The sequence below is a fragment of the Aristolochia californica genome, unplaced genomic scaffold, assembly GCF_029961685.1.
Source record: "Aristolochia californica isolate CCGP_79_NKW_82.1479 unplaced genomic scaffold, dmAriCali1.0.hap1 SCAF_9, whole genome shotgun sequence".
In the NCBI taxonomy this organism is placed as follows: Eukaryota; Viridiplantae; Streptophyta; class Magnoliopsida; order Piperales; family Aristolochiaceae; genus Aristolochia; species Aristolochia californica.
Genome location: NW_027182290.1, coordinates 24180373 through 24206782, shown reverse-complemented (window position 1 = coordinate 24206782; position 26410 = coordinate 24180373). Strand labels below are relative to the sequence as shown.

At 41.6% G+C, this 26410-nt stretch overlaps 1 protein-coding gene across 2 annotated transcripts in view; it reads right to left on the bottom strand.

The window, feature by feature from the left end:
* Positions 1–341: 341 nt before the first annotated feature.
* The window catches only part of LOC137942225 (ubiquitin-like domain-containing protein CIP73), a 59297-nt gene continuing 33228 nt past the window's right edge, over positions 342–26410 (bottom strand). For both annotated transcript variants that reach the window (XM_068787929.1, XM_068787930.1), the window contains exons 14-16: positions 1259–1599; positions 1061–1144; positions 342–821 (exon numbers count right to left, since the gene is read on the bottom strand). In XM_068787929.1, coding sequence (XP_068644030.1) covers positions 813–821; positions 1061–1144; positions 1259–1599 — 434 coding nt within the window. In that variant the 3' untranslated portion in view covers positions 342–812. The remainder of the gene's footprint in view (positions 822–1060; positions 1145–1258; positions 1600–26410) is intronic.

The following is a 26410-nucleotide window of genomic DNA, read 5'->3' as shown; positions in this document are numbered from 1 at the left end:
AGTAAGACCTCAAACCCATCAAAGAACTCAAAACTCAAACTCGGTTAAAAAATTTGGACTAAAACTCAATTCCAATTTTAGGTTAGAGGCTGAACTCGAGTTCAAAATATTTAAATGAAGAAAAACTCGAACCTACTAAGCTCATACATATACAGGTTCAAGTTTGGCTCGGCTCGATGCCACTTCTGTGATCCTACTACATCAACGAATCAGCCACCCATACTGAATATAAGCATCAACCAGGACAGATCAATGGGCTCTATGTTAAACCTCATATCTAAGAGCCAAAATAGAGCTGAGATTCAGGTTAGCGATGGCATTGAAGCCTACACAATTCAAGATGTAGGTAGGGCGCATTTCGTTTTTCATAGGAGGCAACCACAAAGTAATAACCGCAACAAGGAAATACCTTTAATCTTAGAGACACCACTGATAGTACGAAGCTCTCAGGGTTCTTGCCTTCGTTTTCTTTTTCCAAATGACGGTGTAACAAATGGCACATCTTGTTTCAGTACTGATGAACCATAAGCAACTATATATTACCTTAGGATCTACACTGGAGTGCACCAGGAGAGACGTCTCATCCATTATTGTTTTGCACCTTGACGAAGCATGATCCATGAGCTCATCCGCAGCAGATCGCTGCTCTTTTTTAAGTGAGGTTCCAACATACATGATGTACATCCACCAAAATCTTTGTGCAGCAACCAGTACCAATAACTTGCGGAAGCATATCAAAATGCACATCATCTGCCATCTATTCAGTAAGGCTGGTCACTGACTACAGGTTAATCATCCTGGTATAAGGTGAATCATTCCATCTGCAACAAAAAAATGAGTAAAATTTCAAAGAGTTAAAATAATTTTTAATGCAAAATTTGAGCAGGTAAATCTATCACCAAAGAAAATGAAAACAAGTTAGAATCGAGGGTATGATCCTTCCATGTCTTGATTTAAGAATTTTATCACCAAAAAAAATATGCTAAACGCTGTGTTTTCTTCTCTTTAATTCAAGATCTTCGTAAATATGTTCTACATGGGACCAGCCATCAAACAATACCTTCTGACGCTTTGAATCAGGTGGGCTGGGAGGATCTCTGCGAAGATGTGAGCTCCCTGCATCACATGGATTCTCCACCTCAATCTGCAGATGTGCAATACATGTGTCATAAACAATGTCACGTTGTAGAAAAGAGTACAAAACAGCAAAAAACACAACTATTTCAAATCTTAAGTTCATAAAAGTGGCATAGCATACTGGGTCTATTGACAAATCAGGTGGATGAGTGGACCCTGCAGTTTCATTTATGCTCTGAGATATAACAGGCATAACCTGCTGAAGCAAGTTAGAAAATAACAGCCCTTCATCCGTAACTCCTGACGGCTCCTCAGGCCCTCCCTGCTGCTCCCGTGTAGCACCTGCCACACTCATGCTATGCTGCAAGTTCACCTCACCAGTACTAACATGAAACTCTTCTCCTGGGAATATAGTCCGCAACAACTGATCAAATCTGCTTGAAATATCAGACCGAGATTCCTGGCCATTTTGAGGCATCACATTACTTGCTTGAGTCTGAGATTGCCTGATTTGATCGGAAGCTGAAGCACACACACAACCAAAAAAAAAAAAAAACAGAAAAGTTCAGCTTGTTTTATTCTAACTACTGCTGATCTTGCATTATTTCAGGCAAGGCAAAAAACATGTATCTTTCAGGTAGGTGATAGTACAAAATCAATGCTCAAGGAGTTTGCTAAAACTAATAAACTGCTTTCACTGTATTAATATCTCTCATCACCAACAGCAAATCAGTTAACCCTTGCTTTGGTAACTAAAGAACTCTAATGATATTGACAGGTTTCAACATTCAATCGTTTCTCCGTGGCATTGCTTTTAATTACAAAAATGATTTTATTTCATCAAATGAAAAGTAAGGAGAGAGAGAGGAACAGGTGGGAAAGAATAAGATTTCACCCCTAAAGAAGGTAATTCTACATTACATGAGCAGCAAGAAATGACCAACTGTTTCCCTAGCATGATAATCTGCTACACTGCCAGCAGATTTCAAGTAATAACCGAGACAGGCACAAAAACTAGAGATATCTCACGTTTCTTTCAAAACATGTGTCTCAAGGAAGAGCTGGTTTCATTTTTATACCATCTAATCACCCTCCACCTCAACCAGGTCAACAAGCTGGTCTCAAATGATCTTTGGTCCTAGAAATAGGACTTGCAACCCCACCTCACTAGAGTGGACTACACCTAGAAAGCCAGAATAAGATGAAACGGTACAATCTCTCACCCTGGGTAACATCTAAAGCTCCCACCAAAACTAACCTCCACGATTCCATCTGGAGTCCATGGCACCAGTTGTTAAAGAAGCCACCAATTTTCAGTTCCCCAAAACATGACAACCAAGTAGGTGTTGAACTCAATGTTCTACCCCATGATAAAGGTTTGAAGAGGCCTCATTGAAGAAGACACAACACAAAGTTCAATCTCTTTCACAAACCTTATCAAGAAACAAGGTAAAGATGGTTGTCCATAGCGCTCTTCCCGTTATAGGGACCCAGAATTAAAAAGATCATTTGTTTATTACATGGGAAGGCCTCCTTAGGGCTGGCACCAAGCCAAACTGGCTCGCAAACCATTCGAGCTCAGCTCGAAAAAAACTCGACTCAGTTCAGTTTTTACTTGAGCTCAGCTCGAACTCAAACTTGAAATAAGGCTTGTTTAAGTATAACAAGCAAACTCAAGATTTTCCAAGATCGGCTTGTTAGCTCGTTAGCATAGATTTTTTTTAAAAAATACCTTTTACTCTAATTGTTCTCGTCAATTCCCTCTGTAATTGGTTGATGGTTGCTCTTATTTACCTCAAACCTCAAAGACGATCGATCGTTCAGCCCTTTTGGGTCCCTCAACATCTAATGTTATTGCTTGTCAATGGAATAAACACTATTGATGGAGATGTTTGTTCTTTCTATTAGGTCTATTAAGCTGGTTATTATACATTAGTATACTTCATTGCAAAGTCTGGGACTCCTTAGTGATAGCTTGAAGTTCAATGGTACTAAGCTCATTACCATATTCTCTTCATTTATATTTGTAGCTTTAAATGTATATTGAGCTCGAACATGGCTCGAGCTCAAGCTTGAACTCATTAACAATTTTTTAGCTCGAGCTCAAGTTCAATTTAAGGCTCGATGCCAAGCTCGAGCTCGAGCTTGAAGTTTTAAGGTCAAGCCAAGCCCAAACCTACATGCGTTCGTGGCTCAACTCGATGCCACCCCTGGACCTCCTAACTTTGACAACCAAATTAAATGGACATAAATCATATATTAACATGGTATCAGAGTGAGCGCCTCTATGTGGGCCCCCACCCAAAAATATCTACATGTAGGAGCAATAAAGAAGGCACAGAAATGAGAAGAAGTGTTAGAGTAGTCCAAAAATAAAACCCAAGATTAAAAAGATCTTGTGCTTATTGTTCAGAAAACAAACCCCTAATTTCAGTTTAGCATTTTGAGGTAGACCCAGACCCAACTTTAACATTTCCAAGGTCCAATAAAGGCATGGCGAAGGTCTCAGATACTACCTATAGGTTGCTGGACAAGAAAAAAAAAGCATAACTCAAAGTTTAAGTACCAAACCACTCCAAACATGACAGGAGAAAGCTGGTTTTCAGCTGGTAAGTCATCCCATTGGAGATTTTGGACACTTCATGACAAAGCAGAGGTTGGAAAACTCTTTATGACGGCCTTCACCTAAACTGGTCCCATATTATTAGAAGTGCAAATGGAGTTGCTTACACTTTGGCAAGAATGGGTGTTTCTCTCCTTAACTTACGAAGAACAACTTGAATGTCATTGACCCGAGCAAATTGTTTTGATTTCTTTGGATAGGTTGGGGTGTGGTGTCTTTTTCTATTTTGGTGCTGGCCAACTTCATTAGGCTAGTCTTACTTTTGTTTTTTTGAAGAGAAGTCTTACTTTTGTTATTCTAGTATTTTTTGAGCTCTCTCTTCCTTTCCAATGAAATTTTCATCATTTTCAAAAAAAAAAAAATGCAAATGGTTTATTAATTCTTTTTCAACATCATAGACCTTGAGATTGATTCATCTAACCCATACCCTCCCAACGCTGATCATCTGACAAACTTATTTCCTTAGTGATAGAATAACGTGTTGTTATACTTCCATTACTATTTTGTATTTTTACTGTTTTACTGTAATCCAGCTATTGTATTTGCTGTAATTCCATTGGCGTAACTAGCTGTAATCTTATCCATAAAAATATTATCCTCGCACATTGTGAGGATCATCTTGGCCTCGAATCTTTTACAGTGTCAGAGCTTGAGGTCCACGAGCCTCGACCAGAAGTTTTTTTTTTTTTTGTCTCTCTCAGGGCTTCATCCAAAGACTCATTCTCTAAATCCAATATCTCTACTACTTCCTTTTTTCTCTGCTTCTAACCAACATCAAATCTCTAGTTCCATTGGAATTCAGCTCTACCAACTGTCGTCTTTGGAAATACCTTTTTCTACCTGTTCTGAAAAGCTTTAATGCCTATTATCATGTCGATGGAACTTCTGTCCATCTCTTAGTGCTGAGTCTGAAACTCCAAATCCAGAATATGTTTCTTGGATTCAAAAAGATGCCACTCACATTTCATGGATGAATGCTATCTTGTCCACAGAAATTCTTGAAATGATTCTCTACCACAACTAATACAACAATTGGGTTATAGTTGGCTATTAAAAAAAAAAAAATTGTAGATTAGACATCTTCCTGCCTTTGTATCTTAAAAAGGAGCTCTCTACCTTAAACGAATGGCCAACTCTTCATGACTGCATATTGACACAAGCTTAAGCAACTTAATGATTGCCTTAAGCCATCAGTTATCCAGTTTCAGATGTTGATCTAGTCCTACAGGCTGAAAATGGTCTCGGTAGAAGATCTAGTACTTATGCTGCTTGTATTGCTGCAATTAATATGCAAACACCACTCCAACATTCAGTGAGCTATGTCCTCCATTTCTTAATCAAGTGTTGAAGATTTAGCAAGACACTTTGTTGAAACGGTAGAAGGGTAATTTGGTCATTTGACTATTAAATATGGGAGTCACATAGTTCCAGCTTGTGAGATTACTTGTCATCTATCTGTCTTAAATTGCATTGAATTCTGGGTCGTATGTATGAGAGAGAAGCATATTTGTACCTAAGGGCAATTTGGTCCTTCCCATAATGTTTTACTTAAGTGATATAAAAGAGGATTAGGCTCGAATTTCAAGCCCTAATCCAGAGTAGCCGTCATATTGCTTCTTTCTCCATCATCTCTCCTCTCTTCCTTCTATTGTATTTCTTCCTATTTCTTCTAAATGTCACCATTTTATAAAGTATCAGAGCGGTAATCTTAGATTTTGGGACTCCTTTCTCCACAATCTCAGGTATTTCTACAGTTTTCACAACACTAAGGGGATGAACTCAGTTTTCTCCTGGTAGGGTAAAATTTCACTTTTTTTTCCTTTTTTTTCCTCTTTTTTCCTCTTTTTTCCTGCCATAACCATCCGGTTGATGGCCACTCTTGTTGGTTGATCATATACTATGCCCCTACTGCCCCTAGAGGGTTCCTATTGAAGCCCTATGCTTTTATTTTACCTGTGCAGCCAGTCTCGATCTGCATCATCAAGCCCTAGCTTGCATCATCATAGTTATTGTGCAATATATGATGTTTTATGGCGATTTCTATCAGAATTAAAGTTGATTGAGATACTACTGCTGGATTGAGGTGGGTATGCCTTAATTTGAAGTGTGAGGCCCACATGACCTAATTTTGGAAAATTGGAAAAAGTTGTTGCATTGAGTTAGAAGCTTATTTGGTGCAGTTTATTGAGTTCATTTTAGGCATATTGAAAGGTTTATATGGCTGGTTCCAGCACACAAGTTGTTGCCCTTAGACAATTTGAAGGCTCTAATAAGAAGAATTCAAGTTCAATACAGATAACTTCCATCAAGTTAAATGGTTCAAACTATGTGAACTGGTCTCGTTCAATTGTTATTTTTCTAAAGGCCAACAAGAAAGCAAAGTATTTAAAAAATGATCCTCCCACCCCCATTACTGAAGTCTAGGAGGCAGAAGATAACCAAGTTATGACTGGGTTGGTAAATAGCATGGAGGGACAGTTCAGTGATAAGATTTTGAGTTGTGGAACAGCTAAAGAGATGTGGAATACCTTGTCTTCAATTTTATCCGAGGAAAGTAATTTGTCTTGCATACATGAATTTAGGTTTGATACTTCAATATGAAGAAGGGTGACTGGTCAGTGACTGATTACTTCACTAAGATGAGTGGTGTTCTTTAGGAAATAAGTATTTTTCATCCCTTTACTACGAATGTTGAAGGCATTCAAGAGGAGAAGAATCAGATTCGGGTTGCTTGGTTTCTTGATGGTCTGGGATGAAAATATGATGCCATAAGGGCTAAGTTACATGATTCTCTAATGCAACTATTCTCAACCTCAATTCGTCTAATAATAAGCTTGAGACCCAAGGTTGTGAGAGCAGTAATAGAGGTTGTGGCTGAGAATCATTCACTCGAGGCCATACTCGTAATGACAAAAGGGATATGAAGTGTATTCACTATGGAAGGACAAATCATTTCTCAGACAAATGTTGGGAGAAATTTGAAAAGTCTGCTTAGGCTAATTCTACAGTGACTAGTCATGAATCACATTCCCATTCGGGTCCTCAAGAAGAAATTCAGCAGTTACTTCTGAGACTTGGCCAACTTACCACTACTACTATGAATGCCTCTACTACCATCGAACTGAATACTTCTACCTCAGTAAGTGCCACAATAGCAAGTACAGGTATGCCAACACTGAATATGTCTCTCTCCTTCCTGGACCATCGATTCTAGAGCTTCCACTGACATATCAGGTATGGCTTCTTTGTTCCGGTCCATAGATCCTTCTCAATCCTATTATCAAGTTATTTTAGTTGATGGTTCTACCTTCCCTCTTCAGGAGGAGGGTACAATACAACCTACTCCTGAATGTCCTTAAGCTCAATTCTTTTTGTTTCCTTACTAACCTATTAATTTGCTCTTTGTCAATCACATAATTAAATCCTTAAATTGTTTTGTAACCTTTTCTCCTACTTCTTACGTGTTTTAGGACTTGTAGACAAAGAGGACAATCAGTACCCGTCGTGAGAAGAGGGGCTCTATTTGTTGGATGATGTATCTACCCCACTGATTATGGCACTTGCAACAAAAGAATCTCCGTTGCTATGGCACCTACGTTTGGGGCATCCATCACCGGCCAAACTATGTCAATCCTTTCCTTCTTTGCCTGCTAATGTTTCATTTGATAGTGAGTCAATTGGGAAAACATCACAGATTAAGTTTCCCAGTTAGTTCGCGTGTTTTGAGTTAAGTCCATTCTGATGTATGGGGTCCATGTAGAGTCCACAGTCCATTTGCATTAAAGTACTCAGTATCTTTCATAGATGACTTCAGCAGAGTAATTTGGTTGTATCTTTCATGAGAAAAGTCTGAAATCTTTGATGTATGAGTGAATTTCTTTAATGAAATAATAAATCACTTTGGTGCTTGGATTAATATTCTTCGTACTAATAATGATCTTGAATTTCTCAGAAATTTGCATCTTTTTGTGCATTGCATGGGATTATTCATCAAACTTTGTGCATCTATTCACCCCAGCAAAATGGGGTAGCTGAACGTAAAAATTGACACCTCGAAATATCCCGCACTATATTGTTTCATATGAGTATCCCTAAGTTTTTTTGGAGAGACGTAGTGTTAACTCCATGCTATTTGATTAATCGTATGTTTTCCTTTGTTTTGTGAGGACAAGTTCTTATGCAGGTTTTAAGACCACAATGTAAATTATTTAAGGTTGTTCCCTGTATTTTTTGGTCTACATGTTTTATACATTTATTTAGTGCCTTTATAGATAAAATTGTGCCCTCGAGTGATGGTATGTATTCTTGGGTTATCCACAACATCAGAAGGGATACAAATTTAATGATCCTATTAAAAGGAAAACATATGGTTCCTTTGATATAACATTTTTCGAACCCACCCCATACTTTACTCCTGCAAAGTCATAGTATGTTTGAGCCATGTGTTAATCCAATTCCAATTGTTGTGACTGTGATGGATGCACCTCCTACAGGTTTAGCTCCTCCACTTCAGGTATACAGTTAATGTTCTTGTCTCCTTGGATCTTCCCAATAGCCTTTAGAAAGGTAAGCGTTCATGTACCTCTCATCCTATTTCTCGATGTGTGTTGATTTCTTATCCTCATCCTACAAATCCTTTGTTATGTCATTGTCCATGTTTTCTATTCCTCGATCAATGCAGAATTCTATGGCTTCACCTGAGTGGAAACGAGCTATGGATAAGGAGATAAACTCTTTGCTATCTTGAAGTACATGCAAACTTTGTGACCCACCTTTAGGTGTGGCTGTTGTGGGGTGTCGTTGGGTCTACACCATTAAATATAAGGCTGATGGAATTAAGCGGTATAAGGCTAGATTAGTAGCCAAGGGATACACACGCTTGATGTTGATGTATTTGAAACTTTTTCACCTATGGTTCAACTTACTTCTATTCGCATCTTAATTGTTGTGGCAATTAATCAAGGATGGCCCTTATCTCACTAGATGTTAAGAATGTCTTCCTCTATGGAGACTTTTTTTAAGGAAAGTGTGCAAATATTTCGGTAAAGAAGAATTACATATCAAGGAAGCCCTCCCATTACAACAAGAGATTGGAGGGAGGCCCCTTTTTTGGCAAGTTTATTAGTAAAAGAATTAGCAAATCTTGGGACATGATTCCTAGAACATAAAATTACACAAGAAATACCAAAAATCTCATAAAAAACATCCCAATGCTACCAAGGGCTTAGCAAAAAAAGCACGCAAGCCAATCACTACTTTAGAATCACCTTCAATGAGCAAAGGGCCACTGAGGTGGTCACGGTAAATAATGAGTCCATGCAGGAGACCAAAGAGGTCGACTAAAGTAGAATCAGAAATTCCCATCGGGCCCGCGTAGATAAGGAGGGGAGTACCATTCGAGTCTCAAAAAACACTTCCAAATCCAGCCAAACTTGAGCTACCTATAGCACTACCATCAAAGTTAAGCTTGAGGGTGCCAACAGGAGTAGGTTGTCATTCTTGCATTGAAGGCTGCGTGGAGGGGGCAGACATCTGAGCCACAACACCCCGATAAATGCGAAGAGGAGCATCAGACAAGCAAGCAAACTCCTTTTTCGTGTGAAGCCAGCAAGAGACAAGGCCAATGATGTGGCTAATGATATCTTCCACAGTTTAAACTTGAAATTGAACCTTCTACTATTTTTTTTTTTTTATAAAGATGTATTTATATAAACAAGAGAAATTACAAAACAGGAGGGAGCGGATCCCTTACAACCAGCGATTGTAGTTCTACTATTTCTTTATTTCCATAAACACCGAAGGTTGTGGGCCAAGCATGCTGAGAGAAGTAACTTTCCTAGTTTTGGAATCATGGTCCCTAGAAGCATTCTGCATGTGGTAATGAGGTCCTTGGGGAGATGGATCTGCAAACCGATGCAATTAAGAAAGGAAGACCAGATATACCATGCATACAAGCAATGAAAAAGGATGTGGGTGACACATTAAAGGAGGTAAAGTCTGCATAGGGGAGGATTGCCACTCTTATGGAGGTTATCCGAAGTCAGTATTCTGTTCCAGCAGGCGCTTCATAGGAAAAAACGGATTTTGCTAGGGGCAGATAAGTTCCAAGCAATAGCTGCCTCATGCTCCTCATATCTCTTTGTCCAGCCTTTGATGTGCCTGAACACGGAAGAGACCGAAAACTTCCCATTGTCAACAGGCATGCAAATCAGCTTGTCATAGATATGTCTCCAAATATTGACCACTTCAATGTCATTAAGGAGACGGCACATATTGGATGCTTTTCCACCATTGAGACCCCGGCAGAAGTGAAGATTTCATGCGTACAATCCCAAGCATCAGTGACAATGATCTCATGGTGCGTGGCTGTTTGCATTATTGTGCTAAAGTGATCACACAATGGCCCCCGCCCTGTCCACCAGTCATTCCAAAACTGATTTTTTGACTATTGCTCACAAAGAATCTAACTGTTGTTTAGAAAATTGGAAGGAGAAGAAACAGGGACCTCTAGAAAGGCGAAAACCCGCTATGTCTTCCTCTCGTAGTCCACCAATAGCCAGCCAACAGAAGATTAACAGCAATCATGGGCCTCCAAAAGCTAGTCTGAGAACACTTGAATTTCCAAATTCATTTTAGCAGAAGTGTCACGCTACTAGACCAAGCAAAAAAAACTCCTAGTCCCTCAATGTGCGGCCTAACTTACTTTGGGTGGAAAGTAAGCTAGTTGGCCTCTCTTTTAAAAAGAAACTAAACAAAAATGAAGAGAACTGAGCTTTTACAGAAATGGAGAACTCTAAGCACGAATTTGAAGATGTTACAAGTGATTTACAAAGCCTTATTTATAGGCCAAAGAGGGATAAGCCCCCTTATCCCTTATTCAAACTCTAGCCAATGAGAAATTGCCACGTAAGCAAGGTAAATCTCAAAATTATTCAAATTCAAATAAGGCATTATCCCACATGCCTAAAATCGTTCAAAATCCCATCCAAATCAGTTTAGATAGGTCCCAAATTTCAAATTTCAAATTTTAAACCAAACTGCCAGCCAGCCAGCTGCTGGCTTCTGCCCACGCACGCACGCACATGCTGGCCTGTGCCAAGCGAACACACCTACCTTTGCCCCACGCATGCCCACATGCCTAGCCACTATTGCTGCCTTGGCAGTTTCACGCCAGATTCGTGTTTTTGGGCCCTGCGAAGTTGTTACTACCCCCAGGTGGGCTTTTTGATGACTTGGCGCTGCCATTCCACCTTGAAAAGCCCATTTTCACACCATCGCCAATAGTCTCCACTTTGGCAGTCCAACATACGAATTCGTCAAAATCGGCTGTGTCGGTTGTGCTGCATCCTTCTACGGCTTTGCCGCCCATGTCGCATCCACCCGTGTTTCAAGAAGCGCCTTATTCATATCCTTTATAAGACGAAAGCCCAAACCACCCATAGACTTTGGGAAGCTCACATCTTCCCAATTTACAAGGCAGTACCTAAATGTGCTACCAGAACCCCTCCAAAGAAAACCCTTCTTGATTGTTTCAATGTGCCAACAAATAGAGGTTGGGCATGGCATGAAAGACAAGTAATTCAAGAACCCCGCTATGCAAGAGTTGAGCGAAACAAGACGTCCCACATTACAGAGAAGCCTCCCCCTCCATGTGGCAAGGCACTACTCTTACTTCTCAACCAGGGGGATCCATAAGTTCTTTTGCGGCCGACAATCAAAAAGAGGAAGACAAAGGTAAGTAGCACAGAGCGAGGTCAATGTACATCCCAAATAATCCGCCATAGCTCGAAGGTCCTCAGGGTTAATGTGGTATCCCAATAGAGTGATTTTTCTCCAATTAATTCATTGCCCGAGATAACTCAAACAATCCTAGCAATGCCTTGACCCTTTTGATCTGCTGAAACGTAATATCTCCAAAATAGATAGTGTCATAGTGTCAACCGTGAACTGGAGAAGGTGTATATGAAACTCCGCCTTGGCAAGCAATAGGATTAATCCAACCAGCATCCTTTATCGCATACACCATGAAGGACAGATACTCAGCAATGACATTGAACAACATTGGAGAGAGGGGATCCCCTTGTCGGATGCCTCTAGAACCTTTGAAGATCCCATAGACAGTGTCGTTGAGTAAGAGGGGGTAAGAGGTCGAAGACAACTTTTAATCCAGAATCTCTAACTCTGCCCAAATCACATAATTCCGAGCAAATCATCAAGGAGTGTCCAGTTGACTCTATCAAATGCCTTTTTCGAGGTCAAACTTGAGGACAAATCTTGGTAAATTAGATCTCTTGAAGAAATCCAGAATTTCATGGGCAGCCATAGTATAGTCAAGAATGCTTCTCCTCTTCACAAAAGCACTTTGCCCTCAATGGATAATCAATGGTAGGGCCACCTTGAGTCGGTGGGCAAAAAGGTAGGCAATAATCTTATAAGAACTAGAGACAAGACTGATAGGGTGGTAATCTATAGGGCCATCCTCGTCCGCTTTCTTGAGAATGAGTGTAATGAAGGAAGCACCCATACTCCTATATGTGATGCCTCTCTGATAAAAATCTTGAACCATGGCAAAGACATCCTTTTTGATAATCGACCAACACCTTCTAAAGAATTCACCATTATATCCATTTGGCTCAAGCACACAATCACAAGGCATACCCATCACTGCAAGCTCCACCTCTTTGGTAGAGAAAGGTAACTCAAGTAGCCCAGCAACCGAAGAGGAAATAGATGTCACCGTTGAAGCTTTGGTCTGCATTGGCATTCTTCAGAGTACAACGCTGTAAGAAATTGATCAAGGCATCAATAATAGAGGCTCTATCTGATGTCACTTCATTATTGGTGCACAACGATGAGGATTGAGGAGGCCAAAGAAATGAAGTTGTTGATCCAAAATCTCCATTTCGACCCAAAACCCATCTTGCCAAGGAGATCATCAAGGAGCTTCCAATTGACTCTATCGAAAGCTTTTTCGAAGTCTAGCTTGAGAACAAATCTCGGTAGGCCCGATTTCTTGAGAAAGTTGAGGATCTCATGGGTAGCCATTGCTGAGTCAAGAATGTTTCGTCCCTTGATAAAAGCATACTGACCATGATGGATCACCAGAGGCAAGAACACCTTGAGGCAATGAGCTAGAATTCGAGCAATGATTTTGTATGTGCTCGTGATAAGGCCGATGGGGCGGAAGTCCAATGGCTGCTCGACATTTGCCTTTTTTGGGACAAGGGCAATGAAGGATGCTCCAATACTCTCTCTCTTTTTTTTTTTAGAAAGTGATAATTTTATTAAGCAAAACAAAGAAACAATAAATTTGGAAAGCACACCCCTAACAACAAGGGATTGGAGGGAAGCTCCTTGCTTAGCAAAAACATCAGCTACAGAATTAGCAGATCTGGGAACATGAAACCAAATACCAGAGACGTAGGCAAGAATGACCATAACAGAATAGTAAGTATCCCAATGCCGCCACGGTGGGATGGAGGGAGAGAAGAACCATCCAATAATCACTGCAGTCTCCCTCAATGTGGAGCAGGCCAGAGAGGTACTCAAGGAATATGGTAAGACCATTGAGGAGGGCTTGAAGCTTGGTAGAAGTGGAATCAAAGATGCCCATAGGTCCAGAGTATGACAAGAGCTGATTACCATCTCAATCACAAAAAAAAACCACCAAATCCGGCCAAACCAGGATTATCGAAGGAGCAACCATCAAAATTCAGCCTGATTGAGGAAGCTGCCACTCCTATAGAGTGGGAGGCCTCACCAAAAAGCCCATATGGGCAAGGCCATGCCAATTGTCCTTGAGAGAATGACCTAAGAAAGGAAAACTTCTTTCTGGAAAGAAGCCAAGAGGAGATGAAACCAATGACGGGGGAGGTGACCCTTTCCTGGGAGAGACATTTGCGCTCCTTCCAGATACCCCAAGGTATGAAAGCAACACAAACATAAATGAGCATCTTGTCCAATTTGGGGATAGGGACCCCCAAGGAGCATGCGGCATATAGAGAAGAGATCCCTAGGCAAGCATATGTGAAGGCCAATCCGACTTAGAATGCTCATCTAAACTAACCAAGTGAAGGGGCATGATATGCGAAGGTGGCTGATAGTATCCTCTTAAGACCACAAAGGGGGCAGGAGGTGCACACATTGTGATTACCACAGCGTTGAAGATTGTCAGCAATGAGGATTTTATTGAGCCCGGCACTCCACAACAAAATTTTGACCTTCGAGGGATTGCATAAGCACCAAATAAGAGCCACTTCATGATCAAGAAGCGCCGAAGTCCATCCCTTGATGAGGGAGTAGGCAGAGGAAACAAAGAAAGTACCAGTAATCTCCGACCACCAAATCATTGAGTCGACCATGGCCTCTCTAGTTTTAGAAGATGGAATCACCTCCAAAAGCCGAGAGGCAAGCAGGGCCCTTGAAAGTTAAGCTCAAGTGGTGAAAATCACAAACCATGGCAATAACATCATCATGGATGACAGGCCAGCTCCTCCGATAGAATTCACCATTGTATCTGTCCAACCACGGCATTCGGTCATAAGGGAGGCCGAGAGTGGCATTTTCAATCTCCATAATGGAGAAAAGGAGCTCGATGAATGCGGCAGCAGTTTGTGAGATTGAGGCCAATCTAATGTTCTAGATGGTTGAATGGTTCATGCATTCTTTTGAATATAAGTCTGAAGAAAAACTCACTAGAGAATCAGTTATGAGAGCATGTCCGACATTACCTCGTCATTGATGCATAATGAGGTAATTCAGTTGGCTCCTTCTACCTGAGGTGACGGCATGAAAGAATTTCGAATTAGCGTCGCCATCAAATAGCAACTTAAAACAAGCACACTGCTTCCAATGTGTCTTTTCATTATGGGCAAGGATTGGAATTGATTCTGAATAGATATGAGACGAAGGAATTTAGTGAAAGAGAGACACCAATGCTCTTTGTTTGCATCAAGGTTGGCAAGCTGATTGAGAAGGGAGGCTTTCTAGGCTGACAATGCAGAATGCCGCCCCAAGGACCAGAGTGTGAAATGTTGCATCTAAGTCTTTTAGGGAGAGATCAACCTTTCGACCCACTCACATTAAAGTTTCTCCACCCATCAGAAAGGACAGTGTCAAAGTTAGAAACATGGAGCCACGAATTCTCGACTGAAGGGGGGGGGGGGGGGGGGGGGTGGGGCACCTAAAATGTGTGTCCAAAATGATTGGCCAATGGTTGAAGGTGGTGCAGCCAAGGATTTTGCCTGTAGCATTCGCATAGGAGCGAAGCCAATCGCCGTTGGCCAGGAATCTGTCCAACTTGGAAAGAATGAGGGAACACCGACCATTCAACAAAGTAAAGGACTTACCGGAGAGTGATTTCGTCTAGCTCAGAGCTTCCAATAAAATCAGAAAAATTCTGCATGGAGGAAATGCAGCTTGCAGGCGGTGACTTATCACTGCAGAATCATATGGCATTGATTAAAGAAGAGTCAATTGGAAGTGGTCCAGGGTCAACAATGGGTTCTATATTAGGACAAGTTGGAGAGCGGTTTGTACGGTTGGCAGGTGGATTGGTGGAGTGCTTCGGATGTTTGACTGGTGGTTTGCTGGCACATAGGAGGTCAGTGAATGAGGCTAGTAGTGTTGCTAATGTGGGAGGAGGAGGGAAGGAGGAGGGTGGGGGGTGGAGGGGATGGGTGACGGGGCTGCTGGAGGGGGAGAGAGGTGGGAAGTGGATGTTCAGGATGGTTGGGAGCTGATTGGTTGCACGGGTTGGTATCGGTACTGAAAGTTTTCTTAAATAGGCAAGGAAGAGGTCCCCTGTTGAGGTGACATGCAGTCTGCTCTAGAATGTAGAGGCACGCCATGATGAGGTCTCCCTTGTATTGAATGATTTTGCACTCACATTTTTCACGAAAATTTGTCCTAGAGAGATAGAATGTGAAGCAGCCCGTCCATAACTCCAATGATTTCCATATTAGAAGTCACCCATTCAAATTGAGCTGCAAAAGCCAAGACCGCCACGATCAGGATGGAAACGACAGATCGCTTCGCCCCATTCGTGACGATGACATGAACAATTGCACCAAAGGCACGCTCCAAGGTGGCCATGGTGAGGGTGGTAGTTCCATATACAAAACAGAAAGAATTCCTTCTGGTAGTAACCTTTCGTCTTCCCATTACAATTGTCCTGGCTCCAGCAACATCGTCGTCATTTTCGGTCCTTGGGGTGTCATTGTGACGAACCTCCTACCTCTTCTCAATCAAGCCTCCATGTCTACAGTTGTTCGAGATGGAGTGTTGAGGTTCCAACATTCATTCATAATCACCGAGCTGAAGGCCGTCGTGTGCCCGTCCGTCATTTTTCGGCAAGGCGACGCTCACGATGGTCACCAACCAGATCGCCCGTAGAGCCGAAGTCATCGTCATCTCATAGAAGCATAAATTTATCTCAGTTTTTTAAGAAAGCCATTTATGGGGGTTTAAAAACCCTGGAGTATGGTTTGAAAGTTTAGCACTATGATAATGAAATTTAGATTTTTGTAGAAAGTCATTGTGACCATTTTTTTGTGTGCTAAAAAGGAAGACTGGTATGGTTATCTTAGTGGTGTATGTTGATGATATTGTCCTATCTAGAAGTGACTTGGAAGGAATTGAGGAGATAAAAATATTTGGCCACTCACTTTCAAACCAATGATTTGGGACAGCTAAAATATTTTCTTGGTATTGAAGTGCTCGTAGTAAGAAATGAATTGTTCTTTCTTAGAGAAAGACATTGTTGATATGTTGCAGGAGTATGGTCTTTTGGGTGTTAAAACCAATGGATACTCCTATAGAGGTAAATTCTAAACTTCATAACTCTTAGAATCCTGCACTCAATGACAAGACTCAGTATAGACGTCTAGTAAGTCAATTAACATATGCTACAGTTACTAAGCCCGATATATCTTTTGCAGTGGAATAGTAAATCAATTTATGGAAAACACAAGATTGATACATTTGGAAGCAGCTCAAAGGATCTTAAAATATTTAAAAAGTGCTACTAGGAAAGGCCTATGGTATACCCAAAATGGGAACATTGATGTTATGGGATATTCTGAATGCAAATTATGCAAGTTGCAAAATGGATAGGCGATCTACCACCGGTTATTGTTGTTTTGCTAGTAGTAACTTGGCGAGTTTGAAGAGCAAGAAACGAGCTATAGTGGCTAGACCCAATGCCAAAGCAAAGTATAGGGCAATGGCTCACACAGTTAGTGAGCTTATTTGGGTCAAATGTATTCTCGTTGAGTTTGGATTTCCAATTTCAAAACCTATGACTATTATCTGTGACAATTAAGCAGCTATATTCAAAGCAAGTAACCCAGTAGTCCACCAAAAAAAACTAAACACATAGAAGTCGATTGTCACTTCATAAGAGATGTTGTTATGCAAGGGAAGGTGATTACTCCTTATGTTAAATCCTCAAAGCAACTTGGATATATGTTCACTAAACCCCTAGGAAGACTTGAGCCTTTAGCATTTTGTAACAAGCTGAGATTGTTTGATATTTACTCTCCAGCTTGAGGGGGAGAGTTGAAATTTTGGTAGAAGGGTAATTTGGTCATTTGACCATTAAATATGGGACTCACATAGTTTCAGCTTGTTAGGTTACTTCTTATCTATCTGTCTTAAATTGCATTACAGTCTGGTGTGTATCGCAAGAGATATAAGCACATATTTACACAAGGGTATTTTGGTCCTTTCTGTAATGTTTCACCTAAGTGATATAAAAGAGGATTAAGCTCGAATTTCGATACCTAATCCAGAGCAGCCATCATATTGCTGCTTTCTCATCTTCTCCCCTCTCTTCCCTCTAATTCTATTTCTTCCTATTTCTTCTTAATCTCACCATTTTACACACTTCTTATGTGACTGATTCAACAAGCACATTTGCCACAGGTCATGGCCAAATTCAACACGCTCATGGGGGAAGAAGAGGAAGAAATGGTAGGAATCATAGCAGAGGAGGCAAATTTGCTGGTTGAAGCTCCTTCCAGCAGCCATCTCATATAAACATGTGTGCATCTTCTTCTGACAATGGTGATGCTAAGCAACAACTCCAATGGTCAAGACTGGTGTTCAATGCCAGATCTATGGAAAATACAACCACAGTGCCTTGAATTGTCAACGGAGATTCAATCATGTCTCTGTTAGTGATGAATTACCACAATCTTTTGGTGCCATACTCAGATACTGGAGCTTCTAATATGACCAAAAATCCAGGTGTTATCTCTAATCTCAAACCCTATTCAGGTTCTGATAAGATATATGTTGGTAATGGATATCTCCTCTATCACTCGTACTGGTAGTTCTGTTCTTCCCAGATCTCCTTGTCTAAGCATGCTTGAGCTTTAGGAGTACCCATGAGCTGCTCCAATCAAGGAGTATGTGGTAAAGGACATATAACTTGTCAACCAAAATCACCTTCTGCCCCAAAAGCCACCTTTTTTAGAAGTCCAAAAGAACAAACCTAGTTGCAGAAGCTTCTCCAATCCACCTTGGCAATAGCTGTTTGGATCTTGTGAGAACCTAGCTCAGTGTAAATTTGTTTTCCTTTAAAAAAGGATCCTAAGTGGCCAACCAATAGTACAAAGTATGACATGGTTGGCAACCACGTCCATGTCATCTTGGAGGAGCTGGATATGAGGCCAGTGACACAAAATCTAATGGTCTCTCAGATCTTTAATAATTTCAGGATGAAATTATCAAAGACGGCACCCATTGCTTTGCTATCAGTTATTTTCAAAGACATCTTCATAGGGATGACCCACATTATCCATGATAATTATGGCTCGAAAATCCCAAGTAAAATTATCTACCCTAGAAGCTTTATTAGAAAACAGAAAGGATTGCAACTTGTATTTCTCTGGTGTGCAGCTGCCAAGGATGTGGGAATATTATGGAGGGAACTTGTCAGCTTGAGGCTGTTTGCGAGATAGACTGACAAAGGAGTTTGCAAACTCAGATAATGTCAAAAAGATATATCCTCAAATAGCTCCTCTATTATAAGAAGAAAGCAGAATGGGTTAGATTTCATACCCTCTCTAATCCTTTAGAAACGGTGTCTTAGAAGTTACCATTTAATAAAAGGATGAATTCCTTCAACGACATCAAGATCATGGATCCACATCAGACAAGAATACAACAAACAGTTCAACCACCTATACATGTTCTGAGACCAGTCGCTATTTTCACTTTGAGGAGCTTTAATTTGATCACAAATTGGTGCCACAAGGGTCATATGACTGAAAGCTCTTCCATAAGTTTATGCAGAACATTGGGAAGGTCTCATCCCCGAGCAACAATTTGTCATGCTGCCCAAGAGAGAGGAAATGAATCAACTTTACCCTTCAACATTCAAACAACTGCAGTATCTTATTTCCTATGCATAGAAGAAGCAATCTTCCCTTTTTCCTCTCTGCAATTCTAGAAGGTCTACCAAACACCAGTCTAATCACAACTCTGGTCAGCTTCTTCAGAGAGTAGAGGGTGCTGGTCTCACATTTAATCTGCTGCAAGATTCCATATTTGTCATCACCATATGCCAACTAATGTTGAACTGAACCTTTAAGACAACTTTCAAAATGTGATTCTTGTACAATTTAGTAGGGTGATTCCATATCAACTGCTTTGGGAGTGTAATCCATGAAACAGATAGATGCATATGGTCACACTACAGAAAGTTTTTCTTGTTGTATTGTTCACTTCATTGAAAGTCAGGGGAGATCTAACAAAAAGTTGTACTCATGTTTACTAATTTGAACTCTGCTGCAAATTCTGATAGTAATCTCTCTCCCATTATGATCTCCTAAAATTGCTCATCATCTCCAAACCAGTTTGCAAAATGCAATAAAACTTTCCTCATACAATAAAAATGATCAATATATATATATATATGTATTTATTTATTTATTTATTATTTCTTTCTTCATTTTGAGCAACTGATGACTATGACAAAAAAAGAACATTCCCAATAGATGAGAACCAACATCCAAGATGCACAAACATTACAAGTAAATCAGATTTACCAGATTTACACATCCAAGGAGGATGGCAGGATAATGAAACTATTGATCTCTACACATTAAACTTGCAGTATAATTAATTCTCACAACAGAAATCTGGCAAATTGTAGGAATTCTTCTTTATTTAACCTGCCTCTTTTTTTTTTACAATTTTTTTTTAAATGATGTTGATTTTTATTAAGGCAAAAGCTCAAGAGAGCATATTACAAGGGAGGGAAGCCTTCCCAAACAATGAGAGATTGCTGGGAAGTTCCAAATTTTGCCAATTTATCAGCCAAAGAGTTAGCTGATCTAGGAATAAGATTCCAATTACAATGTGTAGAAGATACAATGTCAGCAATACTATCAGTGATGGGCCAGTGGCGCCAAGGGGGGAGGATGTCCTTGGAACACCAACTAATAACCGTCTTCGAGTCGCCTTCAATGATTAACTTACCATAGAGACGATCTCTGAAGATTTGGAGGCCAAACAGCAAAGCACTAACTTCAACAGTATTAGAATCAGCAATGCCCACCGGACCAGCATAAGAAAGAATAGGGTCTCCATTATCACCTCTGAACACCACCTGCTCCTGCTGGACCAAGACATCCAATAGCACTACTATCAAAATTCAGTTTTATGCAGTCGCAAGGGGGAGGATCCCAGGTAGCCATTCTTGGAGCTCTGCTGGGGCCAAACATGTGAGCGATCAAATTTCAATTTTCCCGAAAGGAAACCCCTGATAGAGTGGCAAAATCCTTCTTTGTATGGAGGCAGCTCGAGATGAGGCCGACGACATGAGAAGCTGTGTTGTCTGGGATGCTAGCTTTTGAGTTGAATCTCCGGTTGTTCCGCTCGAGCCAAATGCACCATGGAACATGCGCAAGACAGGCCGACAGAATTAACTTGCGCAGCCGAGGAAGAAGAATCCCTCGAACTATTTCAAAGGTGCCAAAGAGGTCCTAATGTAGCCCCAGTTGGAGCCCGATTTTCTGAAAGATCTTCTTTCAAACTTGCCACGAAAATCCAGAGTGTAAGAGGACATGCTCGAATGTCTCTTCGCACTCACCGCAAAGGGGACGAGAAAGATCGGGGGCAGTGAAGCCTCTTCTATGAAGGTTGTCTGAAGTAAGAATTTGTTCTCTGATGGCTGACCACATAAAGAATTTGAATTTGCTTGGCATTGAGGGTTTCCAAGTCAGATTCGCCTTGTGCTCATAAGTATTGTAGTTAGGGGTGGCATCGAGCCGAGCCGAGCCCGAACCTACCTATGTTCGAGCCGAGCTTGATTTAAATATTTCAAGCCGAGCTTCGAGCCGAACCTCGTCTCGAGCCTAAAATTGTTATCGAGCTCGAACCCAAAAATTTTAACCGAGTTCGAGCCGAACTCGAGCTTCAACATACATTTAAAACTTTTCAAAAAAATATATATATAATAAATTGTATATAAAATTATGTATAAATTTTACATAAAATTGGGCATAACCTATATATATAATACATGTATAAGATTGAGCATGACCTCTACTTAAAATTGAGCATAATCTATGTATATAATACCTATATAAAATTCGGCATAACCTCTACTTAAAATTGGGCATAATTTATATACATAATACCTGCATAAACACTCCATAAACACTCCATAAAATAGTCTAACATTCCATAAACACTCCATACACTCCATAAAATAGTCTAAACACTCCATACACTGCATAACATTATGAATAAATTCCATACAATAATCAAACGCAACAAAATTAAATGAAATATCAATATCAATTTACAATCACCCAAGTAAAAACTATAAATTCTTTAAATAAAATCCTATTACTATTAGTGACTTATTAGAAAATTACAAGAAATATTTTAAATTTTTCTTAGGAAAGTTAAATGGACCTCTTATTGCCTCTTCTAGGGAAATAAATAAAAATTAATAATCAATCTAATATATTATTATACTTATCGATACAATTTTAATCAAATAAAATATCAAACACAAAATTGCAATGAAAATTGCTTCATGCTAAAAGTATTACAGCATCAACTGTTAAATACTTATTCAAAAATTTTCTATAGAGTTTTATACCACATCTTGGCAGAAAAATCTTACTTAGAAAATTATATGATTTTTTAATAAGAATTTTTAATTAGAAAAATGTTTACAAAAAAATGAGATACTAATAGTTCATCGAAACTTATTTCTATAAAATTTATTTTTAATTTGTTCAAGAGCTATGAGGAAGGAGTGTTTAAGGAAAAAAAAAAATTTACTTTATGATCTCGCACATGCAAAATCATCTTCGCGCGAGGGAGGGGAGAAATTATTTCTCCCCTAATTTCTCCCCTGAACTTACTGGTTCTGGTTTTCTGCCGAGACGACGCGGAGGGAAGGGGGTTACGGCGCCGGGGAGGACCTGTCGTCGGGGATGACGGCTATGACGGCGACGGAAACAAAGGCAACGGCGAGGAGAGGAAGAAATCAGAGGAAGAAATCGAATGGATGGACGGCCACAGAGGCGGCCGGCAAGCAGCTGTCGACAGCGATAGAGGCGGCGACAACAACCAACGGGAGGGGCTCGGCGGTGACGAGCTGATCCCGATACCAATCCTGACTCACCTCGAGCAGGCTCGCGAGCCGACGAACCGAAGCGGGCTTCGGTTGAGCTCGGCTCGTTTATTTAAACCAGCCGATTTCGGAGCTCGAACTCGAGAGATAACGAATCGAACCGAGCTGGCACCGAGCCGAACTCGAGCCGGCTCGATTCGAAGTCACCCCTAACTGTAGTCTAGCTTTCTGATATGAGAGTAAGTCGAAGTGACAGTGAATCGGCCATTATTACTGGGCTTCCAAATCAGCTTATCAACTGAGTGCTCCGGATAATAGTACTAGTGAGTTTAGTAAGGAGAGAGCAAAAAGCCAACGATTCCTCATCATTTAATCCCCGACGGAATGGGAGACTCCATGAGTGATCACTCCATGAATCAATCACAGAGCAAGAGAGGTCGCTTGCCACCCTATGCAGCCCCGGGAAGTCCTCTAAGAGAGATCGGGGGCCACACCATTCGTCTGACCAAAAGAGAAGGGTCCTTCTATTGCCCGTGTAACGAGGTAGCATCTATGAATACTGGAAGGAGCTTGAAAACTGCTTTCCATATCAGGGATAGGAGGCAAACAGTGTCACCCTCTCCACACCATCCACCCGAAAACTGAAGGTAGAATTTCACCATATTCTTCCATAAACTGTTATGCTTGTATTGAAATTCCAAATCCATTTGAGCATAAGAGCTTTGTTCATTTCTCTTGTAGGTCGGATGCCGAATCCTCCCCTATTATGAGGCATGCAAATATCCTTCCAACTGACCAGATGGTATCTAAAGGTATCTTCTAAACCTCTCCATAGAAATCATCGACGAATGGCATCAATTTTGGAGCAAACGGAGACCGAACAGTGCATTAATTATAATAGAAAATTTGGCAACCCCGCCAGACAAGACTTGAGGAGAGTGAGATGCCCCGCTATTGATAAGAGTTTACCCCTCCAAGTGGCTAGCTTCTTTTCAAATTTCTCAATGAGGGGGGACCATAGTGACGCCAAAGGCCGAAAATCAAAAAGTGGAAGCCCAAGATATGTAGCTGGCATATTTCCCATAGAGCATCCCAGATAGTCTGCATATCCCGAAGCCCAACTGGATCAATGTGATAGCCAAGGAGAGTGGTTTTTTCCCAGTTTATGTTCTGACCGGAAGCCAATTCAAATAATCCCAGCACGGCACACAATTTTCTGATCTGATCCATAGTAACAACCCTGAAGCAAATAGTATCATCCGCAAACTGGAGAATCGGAATATCAAAGGTTGTGCAATCAATCGTGGGGAGGAGCCATCCCATGTTCTTGGCCGAGTAGATCAAGGAGGATAGGTATTCTGCCACCACGTTGAAGAGCAAGGGAGATAGGGGTCTCCCTGTCTGATTCCCCTGGTTCCCTTAAAATATCCACAAATTGTTCCGTTGAGAAGGACGGAGTAGCTTTCAGAGGAGATGTAGCTTTGGATCCAGAAGCATCATTTTTCTCTGAATCCCATCTTCCCCAGGAGGGTGTCTAGAAACTTCCAGTTAACTCTGTCAAATGCCTTTTCGAAGTCAAGCTTGAGGATGAATCTAGGGAGCTTTCGGACCTTAAAATGATGACTAAGTTCATGACATGCCATGGCTGAATAAAGAATGTTTCTTCCCTTAATAAAAACACTTTGGCCACGGTGAATGGCAATAGGGAGGATTACCCTGAGACGACTAGTAAGGAGGCACGCAATCACCTTATATGCACTGGTAGTGAGACTGATCTGTCGGAAGTCGGATGGGAGCTTTGCCCCATCTTTTTTAGGGATGAGGGCGATGAAAGAGGCTCCAATACTCCTATATCTGATGCCATGTTGATAAAAGGAGTGGGCCATGCTGCAAATATCTTCTCTGATGAAGGGCTAGCAATGACGATAAAATTCCCCGATGAATCCATCCGGGCCGGGAGCATGATCCAAAGGAAGACAAGGGCTGCAATTTCAATTTCCCGATTAGAGAAGGGGAGCTCAATGAGACTAGCTGCAGCTGATAGAATAACCTGAAGGTTAACCCTTTGGAAGAAGGGTCGGAATGGTTGGTGATCAAAGTATAAATCTGCAAAAAAATTCACCAGTGAATCAGAAATAATGGCTCGGTCCGAAGTGGCCTCACCGTTGACGCTGAGCATGGCAATGTGATTGGCCCCTCTTCGCGCAGAGGCGACTGCATGGAAGAATTTAGTATTAGCATCCCCATCGGAGAGCCATTTGAATCTTGCACGTTGCTTCCAGTGCACTAACTCGCTGTGAGCGAAGGACTGCAATTGCCCTTGAAGGGTATACCTCTAAGAGACTTCCGGAGAAGAGAGACCTTTGACTTCCTCCTCAGAGTCGAGAGAGGTTATCTGAGCAAGGGCATTGCTTCTCACTGCCAGCGGCTAGCCAATACACCCAAAAAACCGATCTGTTAGGTGCGAAAAGCTACTACAAGAGTGGATGGAACCACTCTGACACCCACCCCGCCCATTCTTGACCGCCTCTCACGGGATTCGAAAGCGAGACGTGGCGTGCCCAGCTCTGATACCATGACAGCGGCTAGACAGTACACCCAAAAGACCGATCTGTTAGGTGCGGAAAGCTACCACCTACAAGAGTGGACTGAACTACTCTGACACTCACAACCGAGGAAGAGGCCTTCTTTTCAAAGGCCCAAGACCTTAGCAACGGCTTCAACATCTTGAGCTTGATTGGGAAGGCCTACCCGCTCGGTCCAACAACGGTCATATTCTCCCAAAAGGATTGGAGAGAGATCAAAAGAGGGGTCCGCCATCCAAATTATTGTTGAATCTGAAAGAGGTGCAACTGCCAAAATGGGTATCAAGCATAATTGGCCAATGATCAGAGATGACTCTATTGAGCACTTTGCCAAAGACGTTGTTGTAGAGCTGAAGCCAATCATTGCTGACTAAGAATCGGTCCAGCTCTGAGAGGACAGAGGGCTACCTACCATTTGACCAAGTGAAGGTCTTCCCAAATAGGGCAATCTCATCCAGGTCCAAGCTGCCAATAAAATCAGCAAATAGCCTCATGGAGGTTGTGATTCTCCAGGACAGCGGGGATTTCTCGTGGCAGAAGCGAGTGACATTGAAGTCACCCACAAGCATCAGAGGAATAGGCCACATCTGACAAGTCCTCAATATATCCACCCAAAATAGGTGGCGCTCATGGTGTCTGGTAGGGCCGTAGACACCAACTAGGCACCAAATGTTCCCCGAACCTTTGTCTCACACCTTGATGCCAAGGGAGTAAGAGTCATCGCAACGATCAAGCACCTCAGTAGTACTGGTGTCCCACATAAGTAGGATACCACCTGCCGATCCCACTACATCCACTGAAGCCCAGCCTTTAGGTGCAACAACTCACGGATGTATCCAAGGGGTAGAGAAGCCACCTTGGTTTCTTGGAGAACAACAACATTTGCCTTGGTAGAAGCAAAGAGGTCCCGAATGGAGGAGCGGCGACGCAAGGACCCAATTCCACGAACATTCCAGGAGAGAATAATCATTGATCATTATTCATTTTCTTTGACTTCTCAGATAGGTGGTTGTCTCCCGAGAGAGGCTCCGTGAAGATGGTGCCCATCACCTTGGCAAGTTCCACTATCTGGGCCCCGGTTTCTGGGTCGTATTTGTGTTGTTCTGACTGGAGAGCTACCACAAACATTTGAGCTCGTTCACCCGACTCTGGAATGATGAAATATCCCATCCCTAGGTTGCAAGGGTATCGAATGGTGGCACTGGGTCCTCCCTATAGAAGTTGTCTCTGGTACCCTCTAGCTCAGCGCTGGTAGGTTACAACGGGAGGGGGAGAATTGTTTTGTATGTGGGCACGAGTGTGCTCCCTGCTTCCGGACTCTGCGTTGGAGAGGTAATTTTCAGGGTGGGGATTTCTTGGGGGTGAGCTAGGGGGGGGGGGGGGGGATTCCAATATTTGGGGGGAAGTTTGTCGAGTGTGGGGGTTATGGGAATGATTTGTAGGAGGGTTTGTGAGGGTTTCTATGGTGGGGGGGAGGTGAGGTAAGGGTATTTCTGGAGTTAAGACAAGAGGGGTGAACGACATCTG